Raw genomic sequence first — 10,825 nt, 5'->3', positions numbered from 1 at the left:
TTTCGCAAAATTCCTAGCTGTTTGGACTAATTAAAATTCTTAGTCGAACGACTAGGAAATTATTATTATTATTTGAATTTTTATGTATAATTAATGTTCATAATTAATAAGGGATTATGTGTGTGTAAAAGGCATGTTTTATCTATGATTCTAAAATAATAAATTTGAGATTATATAATTATCATGTGAAAGATAAATATGATATAGCATGTTAATACTATTGGTTTAAATTATGTTAGAAAACTATTGTAAATTTTGTATGATAGGCTTAACAATTTATCTAATTGAGTAACTTTTAATCTAAAAATAAACAATTTATTTGTTTCAATTTAAAGACTTTGTAGTTTTTTTGATATAGGTTTGGGAATTTTGAAATCAAGACTATAAAACTATCTACAAAAATAAAAAAGGAAAATCACAACAAGAAAGAACATCCAAAATTAACTCTAATGAATTTGGAAAACAGACCTGTACCAATCCTTTTTGAAAAAGAGTTGCATGACTTATTACTCATTACTTGTTAAAGTATTAGAACATTCATTACTTTTTATGTATATGAAAATACCTTAGTCCATAGTCTCTCTTTATTTTCTGTTAAGATTTTGTTTCCCAGCAATTTAAGTATGAGAACATTCATATACTTGTCTTTTTTCAACTTCTCATATAAGTTAAATTAAAAGTTTCCTTTTCCCCATTAATTTCCCTTGATTCAGTTGGGCAGTGTCCTTTTAATGAGGGCCTGGTTACTTGACTCACATCAGTCAGCAAGTTGGACATTGTCCTTGGAGTTAGTTCAGAAGTGCAGTTCTTCAGTTTTCTCTAAATCATGGCTCCTGTTTCCCATAGACACACAGTATTTATATCTTTATGGTGTGGCTTTTGCCACAGTTATTTGGATTAAACTGTTCATTGGACAAATCTTCCACTCCAACATAGCATATCAGGCAGCTACCCAGAAGTTTTAAACTGTGTCAGAAGATGATGCTATTTGCACATCATACAGTGTCGACAAAGTAATCAAAGTGCAGTGCATCAGTGAATTATGTTGATGGGGTTGGTAATTGATAAGAGATTAAGTATACTTTAGCATGAGTATAATATTAGATGTATTCTTGTTTGCAGGAGAGTACTTGGCTTTAACCGGAGAAACACTCAATGGAGCAGAAATGTTTGCTTGTGGCCTGGCTACACACTACTTGCATAGTGAAGTTAATATAGGCGATCCCTAGCTTCGACTGTCCTGGTTGTATTCCATTATCCTATATTATTTCTTTTGATCCTGTAGAAACTTTGTTCAGTTGAACATCATGTTGGGGAACTGGTCACTGATGATCCTTCTGTCATCATCTATTGTCACAGATCTCTTGCATTCAAATTGAAGTTCCTTTCCAATCGAATCTGAGAGGAGATGGAGGGCACTAGTTTTAGGTTTGCACTACAAAGGAAGAGCTCAACAATACAATCGAAATTCACTGTAGAATTCTGATTAATCATCATCATCATCATCATCATATATATATATATTACAAAGCGTCAAATGAGTGAAGTCACGAAGATTAAATTAGCGAAGTAACCAAATGGCTTGAGCTATGAAGTGTAGTTCAATCATTCACATTCATAGCAAATTTTGCTGCTAGAGTAAGGGCCAAGTCCAATCACCATCATACAAATTTCCAGCTTTAATTGCTCTACTTGAAGACCCCGACAAAGGATTAATGTAAGATAACGTAATGATAACATTATAAAAAGAATTCAGCTCTTCGTCCAATCCGTGTATGATGTACCATAATCCTACACAGGCTGTATCTCTAAACCAGTATGTTCACCATTTCCAGAAGATTGTACAGACGGAGCATCAGGAGCAGATGAAGCAGAATCCTGGCTCTCGCCAGATTTCATCTCCTGAACGGGAGGAGGGTTAACAACAGTCATCTGCATATCAGTAGGGTCAGACAGATGGTTCCTCATCTCCCTGTGCTCCTGACACAAGGCACACCAATGCAGGCAACAGTGCACCATGCATGGGTCACACGGAGAATTCTGCAACAGTTTCACAGTTGAATCGGCTTTAGGGTGTTAATCAATCTTTCTAAGCAGAAAAACAGAAACTGCAAAACAATATGGCTAAATGAACAAAAATTGCCTTGAACTTTGGATCAGAAATAGTTTGAGGTGCTCAAATATAAAAATAAAATAAAGCTGAAGGGCTAAGTTCAATTTGAACCAAAATTCAGGATAATTTTTTATAATTTAGGCAAACAACGAAATATGCAGAGATGTTTGTGCAAGGCATGAATTATGAAACGGAAAATCATAGTTTACAATATATCAATCACCTTGAGATGATATTTCTTCTGCAGTGATTCTCGAAAGAGGCCAGTGTAAATGCCACAAACCCACCATGCAAATAAGAGGCCCTCACAAATGAGAACTGAAGTGTTAGGATCAATACCATTGCAGAAAGCAGTGGCTGCTGCAAGTGCAATTCCACCTTCTACACACACTGCATGACCAACACATGCACTGGGCCAAGGAATATCTTCTCTCAGTTCAACATTCCTTCCAAACAACACACATGGACAAAATAATCCTGTGAAACCTACAACACATAAAATGATTCCTTACTTCATAATATATTATGAGAAAAAACAAAAAAAATTATTACAATGGGAGCCAAAATGAAAGCATACTCACAACTATCAGTATCTTCGAGGCAGCCAAGAATCCCAGTCGTCCAGTCTTCGTCAGCAGGAGGTTCATACCTTTCTGGTAGATATTGTCCACATTCAATGCACTTCCTCTGTACACCAAAAAACCTGAAAAATAAATCAATAATAAAAGTACACACTCCAGCTTCTACATCCCAAAAATGCATGCAATCACTTCAAGTTTTGTTTTTCTTCCAAAAAACGTGCATTTAATTCTCAGAAAATTCTAATAATAAAATTAATTTCTTTGCAAATTATGTGACAGATGGGTCTTGCTAGGAATTTAGGGCAGCCTGCCTGCCTCCTCTTTCAATCACCAGGACATTATATGTAGAGTAATACTAGTCATTCCAAAACATCCATTCAAATTGAGCTATTCAAATATTATCAAGGATCCATTGTCACCAACCGTGAAGTTGTTGATACCATTCAAGAAAGATGAGAAATGATATTTCAGGATGAATCTAACGTTGTTATATATGGCAATGTGTACGAGAGAGAAAATGTACAGGACCTGAGAGACATTAATGGGCTGGTTGAGTTCTCCAGGTTCAATATCTTCCACGGGTGCTTCTTGCTCTCTTGTTAATGGCACGTACCGACGAGAACGTTTTGCATGATGATCATCTTGATCCATCTGATCATCCAATAAAATAACACCCACAGCATTTATATGAATAATATTCATACCATTATTTGTGTATATATAAAAGAGAGAGGGGGGGAAGAGATGGACCTTAAAAATGGAAGGATTTGGGGGTGATGAAATGAAGAAGGAAGCAGTATCTTCAATGGCTTTTCTCTGTGTTCTTGGAATGAAATCATGAAAGAGCAGAGAAGAAGGCTCAAACCTCCAATTGTTTTCGGATGGCAAGGATTGACACGGACCAAGTCCTGCTTTTCTTAGGCTTTAATAATGGTCATGGTTTTTTTTCCTCTTCCTTTTTCTTTTCATATTGCATGGCATAACTGCCCCCTTTTCTTTTTATAGGCTCACCAAAACCAAGTTTTTTTCCAATTCTCTCTCCTTTTTTTCCTCTCAAATACACGTATGTATTATCTTACAAAAAACAAGTAGAAAAAAAATTAAAATAAAAGTAAGGATTGAGAACACTCAATCCATGAAAAGAATTTTTTAAACACCAACAATCCTTGGTAAATTCTAGATACTAACTCCATGATTTAGCGAGACCACCTAATCAGTTTTAAGATGATCACACTCTTGGAGAGTTAGGATTGAGAGGGCGGGTAAGTCAATAATTGATTGTGGGTACAAAACATGTACAATTGTAGGATATAATTAAAGGTTTTCGGGTATCATGTAAATGTTGTTCTGCTCAGGTAGAGTGATGCTTTAAAAAGACTACACTTATATATATATCGCTATGGACTGTAAAGTGAGTAATTTATCTTCATATCTACTGTTTTAGACAAGGACTGTAGTCTCAGTTTTTAATTGATTGTTATGTAGTAACTAAATGAATTAGCCATTTAGTTACTAGTAAATTGATAAACAAATCAATCGAAAATTATTGTACGACTTTAAATTTAGCAAACTTCCCTAACACCTGACGATCAATTACTTGGTTGAGCATCGGTTAAGTAAAGTAAATTATTGTAATTTTGAGGAAAATAAACCCCTCACATCCCATTTCCCCACCAAAAAAAAAAACCCGTGATTGCTTTTCATCCTTATGCATAGTGTTTGATTCGAAATTTAAACCTAAACTCACACAAAAAAAAAGTAAGGAAAACCACGGAGAATTAGGTTGGCAATCTAACAAAATAAACAAGACAAGTCAAGGAGGTTGATCCAATCATCCAACAAAAAGCAACTGTAACAAAGTCAAAGATATCCAGTCTTGCAAGTGAATAAACTTGTGTACCAAAATAAGGCTCAGCAAATCCTTGCACTAAACAAACAGTAATAAACTATCATAATCTCTTAATCGCAAATTTTGGAAAAAAAGGACCAAGTCCGCGGATAAACAAAAGCCCCAAATACTGCAATCACCGATACCGACGGAGGGAAAGAGTTTGGTTCCTTTTCCATGTTGCCCTCCTGGAAGGCCGCGCCTTGTGATGCAAGTGTCCCCTTCCTCGGAGACCCCTGTACTTCTTTCCAGCAGATGTTAGGCCACGTAGCTCTCTGTGTTTATGGACAGGATTGCAGATCCAATTGATCCTTGGATCGTTGCGAATGGCATTGTGAGCAGCATCGACCAGGATAACCTCAAAATATTTGTACGTGGAATCCTGAAAATTGAAGATTATATCAGCTTAGTACTACGAGCAAACTTGTTTAGAGCCTGAGAAAGATGAAAGGGGAGCAAGTATTAGTGATAGACTACAAAAGTTAATCATGGCATGACCCTCTCTTACTTGCCAAGTGAAAGCTATTTCAAACACTGTCAGCTTCACGAGACAGTCATGTGCTTGCATCCAGATGGGGCCGACACAAGTTTCAAATTACAGCCATACATGCTTGCATAGAAATAGGGTCAACACCAGTTTCTAAATATCTATACGTGTAATCCAGTAGGTGATGGTTAAAATAGCTATAGCTATTAAAATGGTTACAATACATAGTCAACAGATTTATCGTGGTATGACCCTCTTATCTCACTTGCTAAGTAAATATCACTTGGAACATTCTTAGTTCAATTGACCATCAAACATGCTTACATAGAAATAGTATCCCCGTCAAACCATTACAAATCATATTGCAACACTATTTCCTCCAATTAACGATGGAAAGTTGAAAGAACGAGCAAAAACAAACTTATATTACGAACCTCGTTAATCCAGTATGAGTTGAGAACTTTGAGCCCACCTAATTTCCGCCCTGCACGCTCTTCAGCAACTGACCTCTTGCTACGCTGGAACTTGAGCTGGGTAACACCCTGGTTTGTTGGCTTGCCATAAACAATACCCTTCGGAACAGGCCTCTTCCTACCACCACGCCTCACACGGATACGATAGACAACATACCCCTGGAAATCAGAATCTATGTCATCATCAAATAGAAGTGAAAAAGATAATGCATTATTTAGTCCAGTGACAAGAAAGCCAACTACATAGATTAAAACAAGATTTTTACCTGTTTTGCCTTGTATCCCAAACGGCGAGCCTTGTCAGGACGTGTAGGATGAGTGACACGCACAATCGAAGGATGCTGACGGTATTCCCAGCACCTCACCCTCTGCAAGAACCTCATAACATCCGACTGCTTCTTCCTCCATAGCTCCGAAACATACTTGTAAGCCCCTACACATCACCAAACTCATCATTAAACCCCACGCCCTAGAATTCAAAAATCACAAATTATAACCAAAACCCGCGTTTCTATTCTCCATCTAGTAGTCTCCAAAAAAATGCCGACACGGAAAAAAAAAACGAAAGCAACGCCACTTAATGAGGCCATTCCATATATCAAGTGCTCGAAAATATCAGTGATTGAATCACAAACCCAGTCTAAAGCATTCTGTTTTCGACAAGGTTTAACAAGTTAACTAAACCCCATCAATCACGTAGTTCGATAATATCATCAAAAACATCAAGTTCATCAAATTGCATGCTAAAAAAATAAACAAATAAGATCATCACAGAAACAACACAGCATTAAAGACTGAAACATGAAAGGGGGTCGATACTAAGCAGAATCCAAGTGTGTTTTTGAAAGGAGATGAATGCTTGCTCACCCATTGTTGTGGCACAAGATGTCTGAAGACGGCTCCCTCTCTTCTCCTCGAAGGCTTATTGTTGTGAGGCGGCATGCCCTAGTTTTTATTTATGTATCGGAAAGCTAATCCTAGCCGTCAGATTTTAATTGATTTTGGGTCATGTTGGGCTGGTAATTTTTCTGGGTAGGGCCAGTGGCTCCAACTAGGCGTGGTTTAATCTGGCCCTATACCTCAGTTGTTGCTAGTCCATTGTAGGCTTTGATGTTTTTTAGCATTGATGTTGTATTAATAGTTATTTTTTTATTTAAAAATATATTAAAATAATTTTTAAAATTTATTATTGATATCATTGTATTAAATTATAATTTTTATAATGGATGAAAAAAATTTAAAATATTAAGATGATAATATATTAAATGATATTTTTTAAAATAAAAATATTAAAATACTAATGACTAAGACCAACCATGTTTAATCCATGAAACTCTTAATTTGAGGCATGAGCATGTGACAATACCATAAAATTTAAATCGAACCAAATTAAAAATCTCATTTCAAACTAATCGAATACATAAGATTTAAAATGAAAAAGAAAACATTCATTTAAAAAAAATTAAAAATTGCTTAAGTAAACCTAGATGATTCGTGTTATGACACGACTAAGACTAGTGTTTTTAAATAATAAAGAAAAATTTGAAATTATGATAATTGATCTGACTCAATTAATTAATTTTTAATTTAATAATATGATTAAAAATAATAATGAATCATAAATAAAAATAATTAAGATAACCCTTTTAGTTTTTAAAATTAATGAAAAATAATATAAAAAATATAAAAAAAAAATAAGTTTAATTTTTAAATAAATTAAATATTAAAGAATAAATGGTTTAGAAAACCAAGCTTCAAAAATAAATAAATAAAAGAGCTGGTTTTTCACCTCACGAAAACATTAAAAAGGCTGGTTCTTCACCTTCGTGAGCAACCACGCGTGCCTCCCGAATATGGTGGGGTGGCTCTCTTCGAATGTGATTGCAACTTTTTCCTTTTGTTGTTATTTCTTTATTAGTTAAATTATCAAATCACTCTATGACCGCATGAGCATTGGAGAGAGAGAGAAAAAAGTGAAATTCCAATAAAACCCTTAGATCAAAGGTTTTTTTCCTTTCAAGGGTAATCAGTAGTTACATTGTGCCAAAAATTATAAAAAGACTGAAATATCACTAAACAAATCTAAAATAACAAATGAACTTAATGGAAAGATCATTTTATCTTGTGATTTTTTTTCAATGAAAAAAACATCAATTAATTATTATAATGCTGCAACTCGCATCTTCACAAGGTTTTATCTAAGTTCAGATGCCTTAATCAGCTCAAGCACACATACATCTATCTAAGTTTAGGATCTAAAGATTTTATTTTTAACCAAAAAATACTTATGAAACATCTTAAAGATTTTGATAAATCTATTTCTAATCTTAAATTAGAATTGAATCGAAAAAAAATTTAAAAATCAACTCAAATTTTTTAAAAAAAAATCAAAACCCAATTTACCTTTTTCCAAGAAGATAAGGCTAAAAAACATCTCAAAACTCCTTTTATATAGAATAGAATTCATTAATTTCAATATTAACTTTTTGGTTGATAAAATATTGTTAATCGATCACTTTCTCTTTTTTTCATGGTTTTTTAACAATTCTCTCTCTGTTTTTAAATTAAATGCCAACAAAATAAAGTTTGAGATAAAAAATTAGAATTATCAAACTAAAGGGGTCAATTTTTTTTTAAATGGTGTTGAATGCACGTGTAAAAGAAATGCATGTATTTTCACCTCACTATAAATCTTGTTCCCTTTATTTTTAACTTTTCACAAATAATAAAATCGATTTTTTTTTTCAGAATGAATGAAACCCAAGCGAATAATTTCTAGAGAACTGAACTTTCGAAGGTGTTTCGTGGATGGACTTGAGAACTCTACCAGAATTTATGCTCTCTTATTTTCCATCTTCGTTCATGGAGATAAGCAGCTGGAAAATCGTTGGTCAGATGCAATTAGTTTCACAACGAGCAACCTGTGTGTTACCGTGAAAATAATTAGTTTCACACCAGTACTGGTAGAAGTGTCCATGCCATTCCTTCAAGGTACTTTAAAAATGCACATAAATGCTACTTGTTGCCTGGTGTGGTCCTGCGATTTTACAACTCCACGAGCTTTACTTACCTGTTTTTCTCAAATTTTATACTGAAAAGAAGGTAAGTTGGAGGTGGTTCAACGAGGAAACAATAGTCACCGCCTTGAAGCATTCATGCTTCCAATCACGAAAAGTAGAAAAATTACCAGCAGACATTTTTAATTTTTCATGCTTCTCGTCTTTCACACCAACCTTTCTCCAAGAACAGGTTTATCTCTCGTTTATAATCCCCCGCGTTGTGATATTTCCTCCATTAAATTCTCTTTGTACCGGACTATCTTCTTCCTAAAGCTATTGAAGATGCCTGAAACTGACAGTAACGGGGCTTCAAAGCACTGTACCACTCCCAGCCGGCGGGCACCCACTTTAGGCAAGGCAACATTACTGGCAATCGGCAAGGCCTTCCCCAGCCAGCTTATTCCTCAAGAATGCTTGGTGGAGGGCTATTTACGTGACACCAAGTGCGATGATGCTTCGATTAAGGAGAAACTGGAGAGACTTTGTAAGTGAAATGGCTAAACCCATTGATGGTAGAGGAGCAATTCTAGCAGGTTCCATTAAATGGCAGGTTTTTCAAGCTTCTAACTTTAATTTCTTTTGCTAGGTAAAACCACTACTGTGAAGACAAGATACACAGTCATGTCCAAGGAGATACTAGACAAATACCCTGAACTTGCAACAGAGGGCACTCCAACAATCAGGCAAAGGCTCGAGATAGCGAATCCAGCGGTCGTTGAGATGGCTCTGAAAGCAAGCATGGCTTGCATAGATGAATGGGGAGGGTCGGTAGAAGATATCACCCATCTTGTCTATGTTTCTTCTAGTGAGGTACGCTTGCCAGGTGGTGACCTCTACCTTGCCAGTCAGCTTGGACTAAGGAATGATGTTGGCCGTGTAATGCTTTACTTCCTAGGCTGTTATGGTGGTGTCACTGGTCTCAGAGTTGCCAAGGACATAGCTGAAAACAATCCAGGAAGCCGTGTTCTATTAACTACTTCTGAGACTACGATTCTTGGTTTTCGCCCTCCTAGCAAGGCACGCCCTTACGACCTTGTGGGGGCTGCGCTCTTTGGTGACGGAGCTGCCGCTGTGATTATCGGAGCCAACCCCGTAACAGGTAAAGAGTCTCCTTTCATGGAGCTGAACTATTCAGTTCAACAATTCTTGCCAGGTACCCAGAATGTGATCGATGGACGCCTTTCCGAAGAGGGCATAAATTTCAAGCTTGGGAGGGAGCTTCCTCAGAAGATTGAAGACAATATTGAAGAATTTTGCAATAAGCTCGTGGCAAAGGCTGGTCTGACTGACTTCAACGAGTTGTTCTGGGCTGTCCATCCCGGTGGACCAGCAATACTTAACCGGTTAGAGAGCAAGCTCAAATTAAACGAAGAGAAGCTAGAATGCAGCAGGAGGGCTCTGATGGACTATGGAAATGTCAGCAGCAATACTATAGTCTATGTTTTGGAATACATGAGAGATGAGTTGAAGAGAGGAGGGGGAGAGTGGGGACTTGCCTTGGCTTTTGGACCAGGCATTACTTTTGAAGGCATCCTGCTTCGTAGCTTATAATTAAATCCTGCAGCTACAATATGATATGCATTTGGTTTTTATTTTTCATTTTCACCATGCATGAAGCTAGACATGTATGCTGTTTCTGATGTAGTAATTCAAAGGAAATGAAATCTGGGAAATTTACAGAGGACTGAGCTTTTAACTTTCTTTCTATATGAAATTTTTCATAACAGCATGTCCGTGGAGATATTAACTTCCTTTTCTCAAGAGAAACATTGTTGGACTGATTTCTCAGTTATCATTTTACTCTGTTTTTTTCTGTAACCAACGATCCAGGGCTTGTCCTGAACGCAAGCCTCGAGGTGTATGTTACTAACATGCTTCGTTGACCAGGAAAACAAGCTTTCGGACTTGGTATTTCGGTTTTGTAAAAGGTCTATTCTTGCCTTTATTCCTTTTCCTCGTAGTATTAGGGGATCAATTTCGATTTAGTTGGATTTTTATATATATATAAAAAAAAGTAATTAAACTGAATTTTTTTTTTTTTAAAGTAACTCAAATGAGAGAAAGTTAGAGTTATTATAACAGCCCTAGCAAGTGAAAAACAAGGGCTATTACAATATTAAAAACATATTGACTATTATGATAGCCTAAAAGTGTATGAATGTAGGTTTCTAAGAAGGCCATAAATGAAAGTAATTATTGGCTGTTTTTGTGCATGGTAGAATGT

At 35.9% G+C, this 10,825-nt stretch overlaps 3 protein-coding genes across 3 annotated transcripts; 1 reads left to right on the top strand and 2 right to left on the bottom strand.

The window, feature by feature from the left end:
- Positions 1-1,195: 1,195 nt before the first annotated feature.
- LOC118042193 (cell number regulator 6) lies at positions 1,196-4,356 on the bottom strand. The gene is made up of 5 exons (XM_035049797.2): positions 3,445-4,356; positions 3,223-3,345; positions 2,695-2,800; positions 2,337-2,599; positions 1,196-2,040 (listed from the first exon to the last, which is right to left on the bottom strand). The coding sequence occupies exons 2-5, from the start codon at positions 3,343-3,345 to the stop codon at positions 1,792-1,794; spliced, it is 741 nt and encodes a 246-aa protein (XP_034905688.1). The 5' UTR covers positions 3,445-4,356; the 3' UTR covers positions 1,196-1,791.
- Positions 4,357-4,494: 138 nt separating this feature from the next.
- LOC118042192 (large ribosomal subunit protein eL15) lies at positions 4,495-6,518 on the bottom strand. The gene is made up of 4 exons (XM_035049796.2): positions 6,410-6,518; positions 5,809-5,975; positions 5,504-5,701; positions 4,495-4,964 (listed from the first exon to the last, which is right to left on the bottom strand). The coding sequence occupies exons 1-4, from the start codon at positions 6,411-6,413 to the stop codon at positions 4,719-4,721; spliced, it is 615 nt and encodes a 204-aa protein (XP_034905687.1). The 5' UTR covers positions 6,414-6,518; the 3' UTR covers positions 4,495-4,718.
- A 2,115-nt stretch (positions 6,519-8,633) lies between these two features.
- LOC118042191 (type III polyketide synthase A) lies at positions 8,634-10,273 on the top strand. The gene is made up of 2 exons (XM_035049795.2): positions 8,634-9,085; positions 9,188-10,273. Exons 1-2 carry the CDS (start codon positions 8,752-8,754, stop codon positions 10,150-10,152), a joined length of 1,299 nt encoding a protein of 432 aa, XP_034905686.1. The 5' UTR covers positions 8,634-8,751; the 3' UTR covers positions 10,153-10,273.
- Positions 10,274-10,825: the final 552 nt, after the last annotated feature.

This window comes from Populus alba, chromosome 2 (genome assembly GCF_005239225.2).
Source record: "Populus alba chromosome 2, ASM523922v2, whole genome shotgun sequence".
NCBI classification, from domain to species: domain Eukaryota; kingdom Viridiplantae; phylum Streptophyta; class Magnoliopsida; order Malpighiales; family Salicaceae; genus Populus; species Populus alba.
This window is presented reverse-complemented; position numbering and strand designations above follow the sequence as displayed.